This window comes from Botryllus schlosseri, chromosome 14 (assembly GCF_051294905.1).
Source record: "Botryllus schlosseri isolate E-star chromosome 14, Bs_hap1, whole genome shotgun sequence".
Taxonomy (NCBI): Eukaryota; Metazoa; Chordata; class Ascidiacea; order Stolidobranchia; family Styelidae; genus Botryllus; species Botryllus schlosseri.
This window is the reverse complement of record NC_137249.1, coordinates 11,256,921-11,274,422: the sequence shown is the minus strand read 5'-3', so window position 1 is coordinate 11,274,422 and position 17,502 is coordinate 11,256,921. Positions and strand designations below refer to the sequence as shown.

General features: G+C 41.6%; 2 protein-coding genes across 2 annotated transcripts in view; both read right to left on the bottom strand.

The window, feature by feature from the left end:
- Positions 1-131: 131 nt before the first annotated feature.
- Positions 132-16,174, bottom strand: LOC145454949 (uncharacterized). Its single transcript, XM_080332878.1, has 17 exons — positions 15,919-16,174; positions 15,789-15,848; positions 14,591-15,051; positions 13,966-14,171; positions 13,476-13,640; positions 11,868-11,946; positions 9,202-9,339; positions 8,663-8,748; positions 8,262-8,372; positions 8,054-8,204; positions 7,522-7,668; positions 5,049-5,214; positions 4,222-4,987; positions 3,981-4,151; positions 2,465-2,603; positions 2,179-2,359; positions 132-490 (listed from the first exon to the last, which is right to left on the bottom strand). Exons 1-17 carry the CDS (start codon positions 16,007-16,009, stop codon positions 297-299), a joined length of 3,312 nt encoding a protein of 1,103 aa, XP_080189004.1. The 5' UTR covers positions 16,010-16,174; the 3' UTR covers positions 132-296.
- A 985-nt stretch (positions 16,175-17,159) lies between these two features.
- Positions 17,160-17,502, bottom strand: part of LOC145455301 (procollagen C-endopeptidase enhancer 2-like) — a 97,127-nt gene continuing 96,784 nt past the window's right edge. Inside the window, exon 7 of the transcript XR_013920310.1 lies at positions 17,160-17,342. The gene's annotated coding sequence lies outside the window, so the exon portion shown is untranslated. The remainder of the gene's footprint in view (positions 17,343-17,502) is intronic.

Genomic DNA, 17,502 nt, shown 5'->3' with positions numbered 1-17,502 from the left:
GCGAGGCGATTTCTTTTTGCATTCTTTGGGGTGAGGTGGTATCGAAATGGGGACGGGACGTGTCTCGCGCGCGCAATATGGACTCAGTTAACGTAACAGGTTGAGGAATTGCTATATTGGTAGTCGGTTGGTTGAGACATGTCGGATCCCCACGAAGCAACGCGGGAAGCTGGATTTATTGCGGCTCGAATTCGCAAGAAATACTGGTAGATCAAGCGTGCGACTTTTACTGATCATAGTAATGTTGCTTCACAAATGTCGTCTCAATACAAAATGGTGTCCTCGTGACTTTGGGGTCACTTGAATATCGTATCAGATATCCATTGGTAAAAATTGGAGACTCTGGTGTATATCCCCGGTTTGAATCGCTTTCCACAACCCCTTCCCCAGCTGACAACTCCCTTGATCTGATAATCTCCATCGACGCCTTTACACATTAGCGGCCCGCCAGAATCCCCGCTGCAAGAGTCGACTCCACCTCCTTGATAGCCTGCGAAAGCACTTGTGGACATGAAACTAGTCGAGTAATAACTAACATAGGTGAGGCAAAAATATACCCTATCCATAATTTGTTACAAATATGCTTCCTATGTTATGTCAATGAACCAAATTTACATAACGAAATATTTCAGAGGGGCCCGACTTCAACGATTCGAAACCTGAGTTGCAAAAAATACAGGATTTTGGTTTGCTCCGGATGGAAACACTACTGATCGAGAAGTAGCCTATTGTTGTCTGATTGTGACAAAAATCAAATTCGTGATAGGATTCGGTTAAGGCAATTTGAATCGCATATATTACGGTCGAATTTTTAACCACTAGTCCAGGTGGTCAGATTAACCGTCAGTAGGCCTGCTGATGGAATTGGTGTCTTAGAAAATTGAGGGTGGCCCGGGTAGAGTGGGGTAAAACGCCCAGGCGAGGTAAGACGCCCACCATCAATATGACAGAACAAAGCGAGCGTCAAATGCGTTACAGTATCGCAAAAGTCGCCTAATGGTCAAACGAAACTGTCACTTTGATTTTTGACGCCCGAATGAATATTTGTAAAGTTTTATGAGAATTTTTGACTTTTACCCATATTCTTACCGAAAGAGAGCATTTTCCAACGAAGTGAAATGTCATGTTTAACGGATGCTACAGAGAGTTTGCCAGTCCTATTCATGATTTCACTACGCGTACTTGGATTTAAGCCACAGTCCCAGGGCGAATTTATACAATAACCACCTGGTAGCTGATCCACAAACAATGGCGACTTCGAGGCTAAAACGCCTACCCCACCCGTGGGGTAAAACGCCCCACCCTTTAAAGTATAGTAAATATGGATTCAGTTGCCATTTATGGGTTCATCAATGACGTCTTCTCGGGGAACCCCATTTCCATCAAAATAACGATTCAACTGGCTAATATAGGCTGTCCCTCCGACTGAGCAACATACAGTTCAAGAACTTCCGACTTTGTTTATGACTTTTCATAATCAGTTGGCATTTCTGGATGAAATTTGTTTTCAAAAGATCCGGTACGCGATGATGAGGTGGAGAAGCATGTATAGCTCTGTATAGGGATTAAATATTCATCGTTTACTGAGAGGCATGCGGTATTTAGTAGGGTATAACGGGGTAAAAAGCCAATGGGTGCGTTTTGCCCCACCCATGTAGCAAAAGGTCAAATTGATGGACATAGATTAATGATAATTTTACATATGATAATTTTTACTGGGACTTTCGAGACGATATTGGTAGAATGGGGACGATATCTTGCGCTCAAATTCCGAAATTCAATCCGTTTTGACTAGTTTGGTGGATATTATGGCGTTTTCCGCTTAGGGTTGGCGCGTTGCCCTACTCTACCCTAATTTATAGCCTACTTGCAAAATCTGCGGGCGGGCCCGTGTTATCAAGTAGCTTACTTTGTTGTGTGTTTGTATTTCGTGACCTTCCGTCTGCTATATTGTTAAAAGATTTCGGAATCGCTGAAACGTACCAGCCCGAAAGAACTTCTTCCGTGCGACGCACATGATTCGAAGTGGCATTTTATCAAGGGGCGCTTAATTTTTCTCTACGGGGGGCATTTGTAATGTGGGGCTCAGGTTGCCAGGACAAAAATATTAGGCGCCATCCATTTAGGCGGCTATGGACAATAAATAGATTAAACACATGATTAGGCTACGTTCTTCACCTGCGCAAATCATGTCGTCGGTAATGCTCCCGCTGAGAGACGTATATGAATTACACAGTGAATTGGATAAAACATAGACGTGTGCGAAGTGCAACGTATCCTTGAAGTTTGGTGACAAAGATGCAAGGACTTCCCTGGCTCCCCATCCTGCAATCACGCAGGACTCGCCTTCAGTAACATCCTAAAAAACTTCCCAACATCAGTCGCCGTATTGTCGACGGTGGTCGCTTCTGCATTATGATATCATAATGCGATTAGTGACGATTCAGTTGGAGAAGACGATTACCTGCTTCGGCAAGCACACCGGTGAAACATAATCATCGTTAAAAGATGCGTTTCCTCTCAACTTCACTAATGCAATATCCTTTTGGGGTATTCCTTGAGCGATGTCCTTGCCAGCATTACCTTGTCGGACTCTATCGAATCTAAAGTGTTTGTTTTGAAAATTTAACCTGATTCACAAAATTTTCAACCTGAGTATTCAAAGACTTCGCATTGAAAGTTAAATATCATGCATAACTAATCAAACTATAAGCCATACACGATACGGTAATATAGCTTCAGCGAAAATGCCCTTTCATGGGAGCTGTCAGCCCAAGTCCTAGTAGCAACACCGATAGGGTTGCATTTAAAACAAATATCAATTAAAAACAAACATATTTAAAACAAGGCCCTAATTTAAAACATGTTTTTTATTGTGTTTTTTTTTTCAAGCCATGACGTCACGAATATTCAATTGCGACGTCACAATGAATTGACATTGACAATTGAAAATATACGGTAAATATAGCTCCTTTGACGAAATATCTGTACCAAACTATTGAACCGACTATATTTTGAGGGTTCCAACCATCCCATATCGATATACGTCGGCTAAATCGGGTGGTAATTGTCCATCGGCTCATACAACATCTCTTTTGAATAGTATTCACACAATTATGGCATCATTTTACAACTTGAAAAACACAATTTTTTTAAAGGGCCTTTGTTTAAAACATGTTCTAAACAAAGTGATTTAAAACACCGTTTGTTTTAAATGCAACCCTAAGCACCGATTAGTACTGATAAGCAGCTAGGATTTTGCATTGCATAGCATAACATGCAAAAGGTGAATGGGCTGGAAAGAATTGTGATTTGAGCGTTGACGAGACGATGAGCCGGCGAGCGGTCATGATGAATTCATAGGACTGGAAATGAAATTCACCTGTGAGCGGCCATCAGAGTTCAGAGAGAGAGAGAGAGCGAGAGATATTTATTGATTTGTCCAACCGTAAAGAAAACATCATTGGCACATGAAACAACAATAAATGAACTTAACGGTATAGGACAGGGTGTGACCGATATGACTCTGGGTAGGGTCAACTAGTCTGATCACACCCTGCATTAACAAATACAGATATCGTGTCATAAATTTGGATGCATTGGTTGGGATCAATCAATTCAGCTCAGCATAAAAATAAAATACTGAAGAAACTAAAAAAATTGGTGTGAGACAAGCGGATCATTGGTAACGGGAGATGAGGTGACTGAATAATTCCTTTTTGAAGGAGTGGTTCAGAGCACGCCAACCCAGGGATAACTATAGAACTACATCTAAATCAATATATATTTCTGGCCAACCGACTGGTCATGAGCTGTGGTCGGCCGCAGAAAAATCTGTGACCAGTGACTGGTAACGGAAAAGCCGAGACCCAAACTGTGGTCTTGTGTGTTTCACCACTCATTTCTTATAAAAGTATGCTACTATAACACGGGCCATGCAGGCTGTCATCGATTAAATTATCATTTTAGGATAATCTTACTCCGGGTGTATTATTATCGATTTTATACCGAAGATTTGCTCGTGAGAAGACTCATCGGTTTTGTGATGTCTCCCAGCCACAACCGTATACTTTTCACTGCCCTGTTTCAGAGCCCATTTTCCACTCCGTGTTCTGTCGCCGACAAAACAATGTGCAGCGCTCAGAACCCATCTGAAAAAAGTAACGATATATAAAGTATAAAAGAAGAGGACAGTGAAAAATGCGACATTGCGAACACCACCTTTCATTCAACAGAACTCCCCCGCATTGTATTTCGGGGAAGTGAACCACCCACGGCCAGCTGCCCGCGATTGCTTCACGTCCTCCGACAATTCTTTCCGTGGCTCGCGGCCACGGTTGAATCTTTTGCGTTCCGCAATTTTGTTTTCTTGTGCTATTCCCTACCGGTTGACCAACGGGCCAGAAAAGTACGGTGAAAACAAAGCCCTTGTGAGCGGATTGGACTGGGCCGGTTGTAAAATTGAGATAGACGAGACCGTCGGAAAATTCGAAACGCGGTGGGTTTTCTTTTATGCCGCATAGTGTATGGTTTTCATTAGATTGTGGCGCGACGATCTTAACAGACTCTTTTTTGCAATTTCTACCTCTGCTCTTAGTGAGTTCAAATTTCGAGAACCGAATTTCAACACCAAATCCGACGGGCGCTTGAATCACCCAAGAGCAAGTTAGATTGGGCTCGTATGGTTTTGGATAGTTCGGTGACAATATGATGGCTCCGTTAGTCCGTATATATCCTCCACACTGATCGTTTAGAGTCTCAGCTACGATTCGAAACCCTTTCTTTTCTATTGAATAATCCGATTTGAAGTTCAGCAGGAACGAGTCCCTTGTTGACAAGGATACGCTCCTCACGGAGCCTGAAAACTCCTCGGCGTCTCTAAAAGAGAAATCCTCGAAACCCTTGTCCAGCGGCGCGCGATATACTCGAAGGTAATCGGATAGCGATTCAAGATCCAGTTCCACAATTTTTATCCGTAATTCCATTCCTGAAACGTAAACGCGGCAACCTATAGTCACCGCCAAATCAGATACGAAGACTCAACTTACCCAGATCGATATCTGACTTCGAGAGTCTCACTCGCCACTTGCAGTTTAGCAAGGGCTCATACCTCCTTGGGTACCCTGGCGATGTGATAACCGCCGGGGCTGTTACAATCATGACTTTCGTTGAACAAGCGTCTCTTGATACGGGCTCGACCGAATCAGTCTCCCCCTGCAGCATAATGTTGATCACAGAACAAATGCCTCGAGAATGACTTACTTTCGAGTTCAGTATACACTGTATGCATAATATAGCTAGCATATGAAGGCGCAATTACTTATGCGTTTAAACGAATAAAGTGCATTATGTGTTGATTAAATGCGCCGGATAGGAAATGTTTGGATCACATGCGATGTAATGCTTCGATTTATACCGATTCCAAACATTCACCAAAATATCGCGTTATTTTCTCGAAGACGATTCGGAGTATAAACAGAACAAAGTTCACGGATATTGCACGCATACAACTAGCGTGTAAAATGCTTACCCTCTAACACAGGGGTGTCAAACTCAAATTGCGTCGCGGGCCGGATTGAAACCATCTGATCGCTCGCTGGCCGGACCATTCAAATGATGGAAATTCCATACCCTTGTTTTTTGCTTGAATACTCAATTATTAAGCCTACACAATAATATATTACATTATAACGGATCATAGGGTTCTACTCTAGCAACACCTGTACTAGCGAACAATGGAAATTAGCAAAATTGAGATTATGGCTGGTTACAAAGGGTAATATAAACTGCGAAAAGAGTAGCTTTAAGGACGATATACCTCATGTGTATGCGTTATCAGGAATACGAGAGATATATTGAAGCTGGTTCATTACTATTATATCGCGATTCCGGTTTCTCCGTATGCAGCGAGGCTCCGTTAAGTCATAGGCGAAATTGGGAGTGCGTCCACAGATATTTAAATTCTATTTTTGTGGAACAATTATATTCTCTATGTAACCTGCAAATACCGGTTTCTCACTATGGGGGTTTCACTTCTGTGAATAACTACTTTTTGGACCATTTTCCCGTAAAACTAGGAATTGAGTGTGGATTTTTGCCTTCTCGAAATTGGACGTAAATGACGGCTTTTCCTTGGTGATGGTGACTAGAGTGAAACCACAACACCACTGTCGAATGGTCATAATGTGACCTATGAACAATTGAACATACTCGACATTTGTTATCTTGAGGGATTATCTGATTATAATATTTCATACAAAAAATCTCAACATTTGTAAAAATGTGCTGGATATATTACAGCCATTTTTCGAGATAGCTTCGCGGGCCGGATGAAATGGTCTGGCGCGCCGTATGTTTGACACCCCTGCTCTAACACAAAGAAAGGACGAAAAAAGAGGACACGCGCACTGACTGATGAACCAAAATAATATACAGCACGAAAACTACATGGTCTACGCTTGGCATATGAATATCAGAACTGTGTGGGTGCTGGGCGTTAATTAACTTGGTACGAGGACTATTAGTATCGATTCCTTTCGTTTTCAGATGGTTGTATAGTAGGGTTACCATATTTTGGAATCGGGAAAGGAGGGAGTTGATCAAGACTGACAACAGCCGATTTCGTTAGTTTTGCAGTAACATTTGGTGAGTTGACTTAAAAAGGTCATCGTTTTCATTCGACTCCCGATTTACACACTTTTTACTTAAATTTAGTGTTGAACAGTATATTCATATTGAAATGAACCCGAATATTCTCGGCTGACACTCGTCAGGGGTAACATAACATAACATAACATAACATAACATGGTTGGGTTATATTTTTATCTGAACAAGTCACACACAATGTACATGCGATAAGACACAATGCGATGGCATGAACAGATAGGAGGATGTAGAACGACACGCATCAGTAGCGATCCTTTACTCTAACATCCACCTCGGCCTAGAGTGCCCGATGTCACAGTTCTTTTTCGATGTTGATCTCTTTGAAGCCGCGGCCCTTTCTACTAGTTCTTTTCCATTCATTGTGAGTGCTTTCTTTCGTCGGGTCTTTTTCTGGGCTTTTTTGTCGCCGTAAGAACGGCAACGTCATAGGAAGAGGAGCCCAGATAAACCTCCGGCGGGAATCGAACGCGGTTCGACTGCGTGCTGGGCGCTTATCGTAACCACTACACTATCTCCCCTGCCTAATCGTCAGCAACTAGTAGAGAATTGGAAAGAACATTGTATATCAACAATCGTACCACAAAATTTAGTGGTGTTGACTAAAAAAAGGTCGTCACTTCCGATCGAACCACGAATATACTGCTCGAACATCCGTATTTGGTATTTAGCGTCATTTATGCCCATTTTCACTCGAATCTGCCCATTATCCTTGCTGTTAAAGCTGTAAAAGGCGTCCTCGGAGGACATTTTCAAAAACCTCAAAAACGAGGACAAATCCTCCTAAAGCAGAACGTATGGTAACCCTATTCCAAAGAATCTATAAGGAAATTAATAAGAAATTCAGCATAACTCACTAAGTCCGAAGGCATGAGGTCTGTTGTTTTGGCGTATAATAAGAAGCTCGTAATGTTATTGAACTTTACAGGATAATATCCGAAATGAGCTCTGGAATGATGTGGGAATGCCACTGAAACTCCGACGTATATTTCTTGAATATGATTCTGTAATTGAGACATTCGTATGTTATTACAAGAAGTAATCATCAATCCTGTTGCACATCTATAACAGGGGGTCGATATGGTGTCCCACGATTGTATCCGCCAATCTTATCTATGTGTCAGTTTTTAGTCGTTTCACAGCTGAGAAAATGCATTTACAAATAGGTGCGTTACGTTCTTATCAAACATGTACAACTGTACATCTGCAGCGCGAAGTCTGTCAAACGCGGAAGCTATACATCAAAAAGCATTTCTGACGCTCATTCTGCCTCGACAAAATAAACGCGCGACACTGGTATATCAATCACGTGAGGTGAGGTTAATGTCGGGTGTCTTGGAGAGACACTGATCCCTTTTTAGATAGACCACCGTATAACATAGGCAATACCTCTTCGCTCTCTTTCTCGGATGCATACAAATAAAACAGCAAATTCCAACCGATCGCAATGCAGGGTTTGTTTGAAATCCTGTATACTGTCCGCAACTCGCCAATAGCCAGGATAAGTGAGGTTGAGCAGAAATATATAGGTTCGGTAGCTCTGAATAGATCTGCAATATTATGCTGCGCTTATTGAATTTCATCGGTTTCGACTCACCGTTCTTCGTAAGATGAGTAAAGGATAATGTTTGATAAATCGCCATTGTTTATCCTTGCTTTTGACCAAATTCCATCACTTTTTATAGAATCAACGCCTTCTCTTATATACCTGATAAGATATCAGAGAATTGTTCGAAGTTGTATACGCGACATTTGTATATATGAGTCTGGGCGTATTTTACTACTTATGTGGATGTTTTGGGAACAAGTAAGCCATCTACATCTGGGTCACCAGGTCTTCCATCAGTGGGGGCTACGGAATAGTTGTAATGAACATTTACAATAATTATGAGCATCGCATATGTATATTATGAACTGTAAACGTCTTTTATAAATTGATACTGCTTCGGGACTAATCGCACGTATTCTGGGAATGTATTTCTTCGGTCAGATACGAACCTGTAAAATACCCTCCCATTCTGAACAGTAGTATAAATACTAACAATAACTTCGTGCGCGACTGGAAGCTTGTCCGGCGTGAGGAACTAACAAGAAAAAGTTAATGGTTAGTTGTGGTGTAAAGGAAGTAATGTCTCTACTGTAATTGTTATGTAATCATACAGATAACGAATAAATTAGGCATGAACTTCATAATCCGAAAGGCTACTCGTTACAACGTGGCTTAATATAGGGTCGAGGTTGACCCGCTTCTTCACTCATTTTTGCGGTCACAGTGATTCATGAGTCTATTCTCATGGATTGAGATCACGGGGCACGCGAAATGGTTTTCTATATCTCAGCATGAGCTAAAGAGTTGGCATGAAGAAAGGATAAGAAGACTCTCATGGGAAGATTTTGGAAACTAAATTCAAAGCTAACGACAGCGGAGTTACGATTATTGATCAAGATTTGAGATGACGACCGAGTTCATACCAAGTAGGCCTAGCAGCTATACCTATATATATAGTTTTAAAATAAATTCCGATTTGCAGACTTACATTGTCAAATGGGGCTGGAATAAACGGGTCGCAGCAATACAGTTTGGTCGACGGAGGTTTGTAGCCCGTTTCCCCCCATTTCGGTGGTCCATACAACTTGTTATGTCTTTGACACGTTTGTCCCTTAGCTTCACCGATCTAAAGTAAGAAGATAAAAAGGTAGCCATTGGATGTTCTGATGATGTAATCGCAATCCAACCCTTTCGCTCTTATTCATTGTGCAAAATAACAATGACACAGCCTTCTGAGAGGTCTAATTTTCGCCCCCTATCGCCGCCTTCATCATTCCCCCCCTAGGTCGCCAAATCGCCCCATGGGGGGCGATTTCGCCCACGTTGGGAACCACTGGTCCAGCCCCTATATTGTTATCAGCCAAATTTCTTAATTACCTCTTGTCATATTACCACTGTTGCCCTGCCTCGCCCAGTCATTGCTTCATTGATCATTTGATCATTCGCTACCATCGTTTAATTTTTTCTTTTTTGTCATCCTTTTTTAACTAATATTTTTACAGTAAGACTGTATATGGTCAGGTGCACCTGTTTGAAGCGTTTGTGATCAGATTAGTTGACCATCATCGATCATTCCTATCTGATACCGAATACTGTGCATGCATATTTTCTGTACCACCATCATTGCCGTCTGTTTGTTATGTATTTTGGTTGGATCAAAAATAAATACTCTCTCTCTCTCTCTCTCTGGAGAGGGAACTATTAAAAATATTTATGCGTTTGTGTGTTTTGGTTTGTCTGGTTTTAATAGAAACAAGAACCGAGAATTCAGAAGTTCGAAAATGATAAAATGCAGTAGTGGATTGTACACAAATGGGAAATGCAATCAGAAAGCTGAATGCACAAAATGAGAGCGAAAACAAAATCGCAACCAACTACGGAATGATTATTATCAAAAGTGAGACACCATACTCGTGTGTGTAAATTTTTTCCCTATACATCCACGACAAATAATAGTTTGAATGTTCTTGCAGTTTGGTCAATGTCCATTGCGCCCATGAAGCCCTGATGGATCCTTATGACAGACCCGTTGGAGATCCGTTGGGAAAGCACTATCGTATAGTTTAGGGGTTCTCAGCCCTTTCTTGCCAGTGTTTCATTTTCCGGTTTGAAAATGTGCTGTGGCCTACCTCTTATCTTATTGGAGTCATAATATTGTTCAATGCGTGGTAATCGACGGCGCCTATATGCCTATTTCTCTAAAATATGCGCATTTTTCTCTTAATTCACTGTTGATATTTAAATGCAGACCTTTCGGCCCATGAAATCGCGAGAAGCGCGACTAAAATTTTCATGTCTAATAAATATCCCCCAGCAAACGACCAACGAAATAATCTTGTGCCCCTTCGAGCTCCCGCAATTGGGGGTTTGGGTACAGCAGTTACGGCCCTGGTAGATCATAGGCTAAAACTCTGTGTCTACTACGATCGTCCGCTGCTCCATTCGCGTCGCGAAACACAATGACCAAAACCACGCATCCGCTGTGTGATTGGGATTTTAGTTCCACTATTGTGGGGAATAATATGATCATCCTGGGTCAGCTTCAAACAATTCATTGGTGAATGGGGTACTACAGAGAAGTGGAGAAAGATTTATTTAATATGCATGCTGTACAATGCACGTTGTATGTCTTGTACCAACCAACTGAAGTTGCGATGTCAGAATATTCAATCAAGTGATACAATCAATTCATGTGACTTCTACATTATGTACAATGATTTCCTGGGCGGACATTTTAAACCGACTCCAAAGATTAATGCGCTCTGCTAAATCCTCAATCCAATACGATTCGTTGCGGTGGTGCAGATACCTCCGCCAGAAGTTGCTAATAATTTGCAATTATGGCTATTTTTATCTTACAATAATATGGCTTGCCTTAGTACAGTAAATCTATACCCCAAGATAGTGAGCGAGCGAGATAGTGTAATGGTTGTGCGTCCGGTTGTCGTCGGTTCGATCCCCGGCCGGGTCAGACCAAAGACTCGAAAACTGGTATCCGCGGCTATCCTGCTAGGCGCTCAGCAATCACGGGTAGCATGGAGGAGTAAAAAACGGGGGTGCAGACTAGATGACCTTACTATAACGACCGTATCGCATCTCCGTCGTCAAAGCATCGCGATGGTGCAGGCGAAAAAGAATACCATATCTCTCTCTCTCTCTCTCTCAATTACACTTCATTCCGAGTTTATTGCACACCCCTTTCAACGGCATACGACATATGACCCTGTCGGAATACTTGGTTACTTCAGCATTACCTTCCAGTTATTATATACTCGAAATTATTTTAGTTGCTATTAGCCGTAGGTTGTCATAGCCAGTGGAAAAAGTCGCCGTTTCTCCCTCCCGTTTTCGACTTGAACATGTCGACTGCATACGCGCCACTACGTCTCATCAGAGTCGGACGAAAAGCTTTACGTAGCCTACGTATAATTAGATCATATGAATATATTTTTAGCGATTAATATAACAAATATAACTAAACTAAACATCAATTCTAAAATTTTCTAAATAGCTTTGTGGTCCACCTCAAATGCTCTTGTGGCCCACCAGTGGGCCATGGCCCACCCTTTGAGAACACCTACGAAATAAGTCATATACTATTACTGCTTAGTTTCCGATGGCATTGACCATCAGTCGCAGTATTGTTAAACGAACCTGAATCCAGTCGTCATATTCATCCAAAATAGGTGTCCACATGTCATCACGCTCCACTCCATGAAAGGGTCTTTCTATGCTGAAGAATAGTGATATCGACACCTTCGCAGGCATGACAGGCTATGTATATTGTTTATGGGTGAGATTATGGTCGACGGACATTGGGTTTTCAAGAATAACTTTTTTTCGGATTCCGGGTATTACCTGATTAAATTGTTAGGTTTCCTTCCTTCGCTTCTACGGGATGGAATCGCGTCAATTTTCTTTTGCATCGTTTTTGTAGACAACGCGACAATTACATGGGGTCGGTAGTGATATAAAAAAATCGTTCTTTTTTAAATAAATTTAAAAATTTCAATTGGCTCTACGGCGGATTCTACTGATTGGAATTGAGCTAAATTTGGTGCGCAGCCTTAGGCAATCAAACAATTTAATCGGTGAATCCCCAGAATCCGGAAAAAAAGGTTATTTTTGAACCATAACGGACATGAAACCAACAGGTTAAAGGCGCATATCTCTGGGTAACTTTGAATTTCAGGAATACGCTATAAATAGACGCGTTAATGAATTGCCTTTCTTCAATACGAATTATTCAGGCAACACCCTGTAAGATAATACGGTCTTAGCGAGAAGGGAGCGTATTCACACCCAAAAGGTGGTACACGAACCTCTCAGAATTATTTATCACGGTTATAACTCCTACGTGCCTATTTGCATTTGCAACCTTCCTCCGTCCCTATAGGTGCAATCATCATTTGGATTAAAATGTTGTGTTTTAGTGATAGCGTGGTGTAAGTCTGAGGTTTATATAGTTCATCACGGGTGTATATTCACACCCCTGTGTCACGGGTGGTAAACGGGTGTGAAGGCACAAGCTTTTCGATAAGAACACACGACAAGTATATATACTAGCCTTCAGGAATACCGGACCACGATCTAACATCGACCTCGCCCTCCGCCACCTGCCACCTCGCTTGCGTCTTATATTCTCTGCATTACTTTTCATTCAGTGTGCATGCCTCTTCTTTACTTCGCCTAGGCTACGGTGGGTGTCTGAGGTTAAAGGCTACTCCAAGTTGTTTCGACACCTTCCTATCTTTTCATTGTATCGCAGTCTTTTGATGTTTTTTGAAATGATGAAAATATTATTAAAAACTGATTGATCTTTGAAAAGATGAAATATACCTATCCTCTCGATATTAGCTGGTATATTGAGCGACAGTCTTGTCGCATGTGGTATTATTCAACATTTATATTTATTGGAGTCATATCTGCAAATTGTCGCGAAAAAGAATATTCCCAAGGTTAATTATTTTGGATAATTTCGGGCTGGGTTCTTAACACTAAATATCGAGTTATGATTAGGTTTAGCTTGGGTTTCGGGTAACGTAATGTTGAGATAAGCGTAGGGTTAAATTTGCTCGTGTTAGGGTTAACTGGGGGTTAATTTGAATGACTCGCTACCTTGACATTTTCTCGCTATTTTTAGCGTGACCGAACCATTATATCCAATTCATTTTGAGATCCTACTTGAGATTAACAATAAACCGCATGTTCAAAGGCAGCGCTGATTACGAATCAAGAGTGTGCAACATGGTGTAGTCCCACCTGCAAATATCTCTTGCTCTGCACAAATCTTTTCCAGAGGCCTTCTGGCATTCCTCTCTGATACCACCCCACGTCCAGTTGCTGATCGATTTTTGTAAAGGTATCAGGCCCATTGGCGGGTTTATAGTTTTGTACTTTAACGCGAAACCTTTTCGTCGACCTGAACTATATTCTGTCCCGTAAGGTAAGTGAATAATACTTACATGTATCATATATTAGAACGTGAATCATCTTGAAAGATTCAACGAAACACGCTACTTGCAATGGTCGGTTTCATCAGCTGATTCTATATGGTTCTATCACAAAATTCATATTTTCAGCCGGTTCTGTTACATAATATCGTTGACAGGAACCATTAATGCTAGTCAGTTAGTTGATCTCATTAAATTTCTTGAGACGGTTCTGTAGAACCGATGCGAACCGGTTGAATCCTGCTACAGGCCTTGTCTTATTCCTATGTCCAGTTTTGTAATCGTTATTTGTCACAAACCTGGATCCGACGAATGTAATCATAACCGAGTTTCCAACGGTGGTAAAAGTTGGTGGAGCCCATGTACCGCAGAACGTTCCGTAGTGTACCCCTCCTGGTGCGACCCTTCGTGCGCCAATGTCAGTGATGTTTACGTGGTCATCTTTACAGTCTTGAAAATGCCGAAATACCGTTTTGCCGCGTGTCACCCGAAATCTCTGGTAAGCCTGTATGTAGAAATTGAAACCAGGCCATCGTATGGCTTCGGACCAGAAGCATATGGGTTTATTTAGGAACTAAATATAGTAATGCCATCCCTGGAGTAGGCTATCAGTGTGTGATATACTAATATCCAATATTCCATACTTTTCAACAAGTTGGGATTAACTGAGATTTGAAAAACCTGAATATCAGGAGGCAAAATCGCTCCGAGGGCTGGTGCTCGTCAACTCAACATGACCTTATATTGGCTGTCGTAACTCGTAATGCTTCGAGGCCTTGGGATTATTTTATTATTATCGCTTGCGTATCGAATATGGAATACACATATCATCGAATGAAGTTGGTACCATCATATGCTATGTATCAGTGATATATGCCCATATGCGTTTAATGCAGAAAAGGTTTCAACTTATCCCAGACTCACCGATGCTGCCAACTGAGGATATTCGTCCGACTTGCTTTTCAAATCTATCGAATCGAACGTTATCTGCAGTAGGCTATTCGGATCAGTCGATATCTTCCACCTACACTTGATCGGAGGAGTGCTCTTTGGGTAAGCTTTTGGGTAACGAGGACTCGATACAACTCCCTCGCGTTTGTTTATTTTCTGTACTTTGCCGTTGCATGCCTTAACGATCTGATTCTGCGACGTCCGCCAGGACTCTTCGCAGAGATATGATGGCACAAGTACGGTGTATCGTGTTGAGTCTCCGTTCCTATTTCTTGCTTTATTAGGCTGCGAGTACTTCAGCAAACGAACGTGTTTGGTTGGAATCTTGTTACCGTCGATTCGGATGATCCAATCTCTCGGTACTTTTGATTCGCTGCCGGTCGCGTGACCTTCAGCTTCGTTCTTGCAGATTAGCTTTCTAGTCGCTGATCCCTCTATTCGAAACGATCCGGGTTCACAATTGCAGACAACCACTGGGAGTTAAGTCTATCCTATCTTAGGGTTGCCATACGTCCGGAATTTCCCGGACACGTCCGGAATTTCACTGAAAACTCTGCGTCCGGGAGGAATTTCTAAAATATGCCTGAATGTCCGGAATTTTGAAAGCTTGAAGTAGGCTCAAAAGTTTTTCGTAAATCAACAGAAACAATACTATTTTCAAGCTGATTTCTGCTATTCAAAATTCTTCTTCGGGATGCGTGCGAGTTAATGCAACGTATATTGATATTAATATGGGCACCAGGCACCTCCCTCGCTAAAAATGCAATCAAAAATAAACATAAATACCCATCAGCTTATTCAAGTTTTGAGCTGGGCTACGGAAACACAATCCCGACAGGCCAGACACGGCCTGCCAGACGATTTCATCCGACCCATGGAGAAATCCATTGCAGACCCTAGCAAGTAGCAATCACCAGAGCTCACATTACAGATAGTCCAATTCATGACCCATATATGTTCCTGTTCCACTCCATTCATGTATACAGTCGATTGACAATGCTTTGCTGGTGTGACGTCATATTGACAGACAATGTGTTATACCTCATTTTAAAATCCGCTAGTGGGCGCTAAAGAGTATCCGGAATTTGCTTCACAAAATTATGGTAACCCTATCCTATCTATGCTAACTAATTATAAGCCTTATATATATATATATGTATAATATACATACTTGCTTTCCGAATGCAATCGTACAGGCAATACTTGTACTTTGGAATATTTTCAGAACTTCCTGTAAAAGTAACGGAATAACAACTACTCTACACCGTTATGTGACAGCATTTAGAAATTGCTAATCTCACCATTTTTCTTTTGGGCAAAACTGATCCTCGTGCAATAAGCAATCAAACAGTACATTAGAATTCCTGTTCCGCCAATGAGCCTCAACTTCATTTTCCAGTAAGAGTTCTCGAGGTGAACGAGATTGCTAACTGCCAAATATTCGTTAAAACACTGTCCTATATCTCAGGAAATCTGCAACTACATAAACAATTCACCAAATTTGCTGCTAGCTTCCGTGCGTCATACATGCTGGTTTACAGAACGCATACCTGTAACTGCACGTACTCAGAATGTATTGGAGCTGTTTACGACTTCTGCTAGTCGAGATTTACGCTCTATTCCCAGCTGACTTGACCTTCCGGGCAATTTTGTTTTTAATGGAAATTGATATTACAATCTGGTGGATTTTCCCGCCAACGGCAGTCTTGGATTACATCACCGAAGCCGATTATATACAGCTAGCTCGGTTCGCGGTAACACCATAGCACTTGTTAAGGCTATGGCGGTATGCTCAAAAGTGGCGTATGCCCTCAGAAGACACTGAAACCCACTTGTTAACAATGCCGGCTTAATTTGACTAATATTTCCACCTAGATATGTTAGTTGAACCCAAGGTTCAATTAGGCTCATGTGTGAGTTATCAATTTCAGAGGCATCCCAATACAGTGCCGATTCTAAGAGATATATCCGGGTAATAACCGTAATATACAGGTTCTCTAAGACCGGGCTTCTCAAATTGTGGGTGGCGAAAGAAATTGGTGTCCCCTAAAGATTGTCCGGTTCTAAGCCATAGTCTAGTCATAATATTATATAATCGATGGTCAATTACGCACTCCGTTAATCGATTCCAAGCTCGACCATTCACGTCACCGGTCAAATTGTGCCTTTCCTTTCCATTGATATGATCAGATATACTATGGCATCACAAAATTGATTCCCTCTCGATCATCTATGTTCCTGTAGTTTATCGTGTATGATAGACTTACCATATTATGGAAATCTAAAAAGAGGACACTTTTTCAGAAATTTGCAACTTGCAAAACTGGAGTAGAATTCTCAAAAACCGGTGAATTTTTGCCACTTTGTGATCGGTTGACTAAAAAAAAAGGTCATCTTTTCCGCTCAGAGCTCAAAATACCGTTTGGAGCTCAGCTCAAAATACCGTTTTTCTCTCCACAGTGCCAGGTGGATGACTAAAAAAAAAAAGGTCATCATTTCGCTCAGAGCTAAAATCACCCTTTTCCATTCCGAAATACCCGCCGGAGCTTCACTTCTGTGCTAATTTGCGGCATATCACTCGCAATTTGCTCTAAATCTGACCTAAAATTTCAAAAAAGAGGACAAAATCTCAAAAAAGAGGACAAAAGGGCGTCCTCCGAGGACACTTTCAAAAAAGTCAAAAAAGAGGACAAATCCTCTTAAAAGAGGACGTATGGTAAGCCTAGTGTATGATAGCATAATTTGTATCGCGTATATAGTTTGCTTAGAATTCGAACAGACGGCGACAATCCTTTAGTAGTTGGCAAATATGGAGATTGGAGATATATATATCGGCATGAGCGTCGCCAAGTAGGGCGAAATGCCATGCCTCCATCAAAAAAATG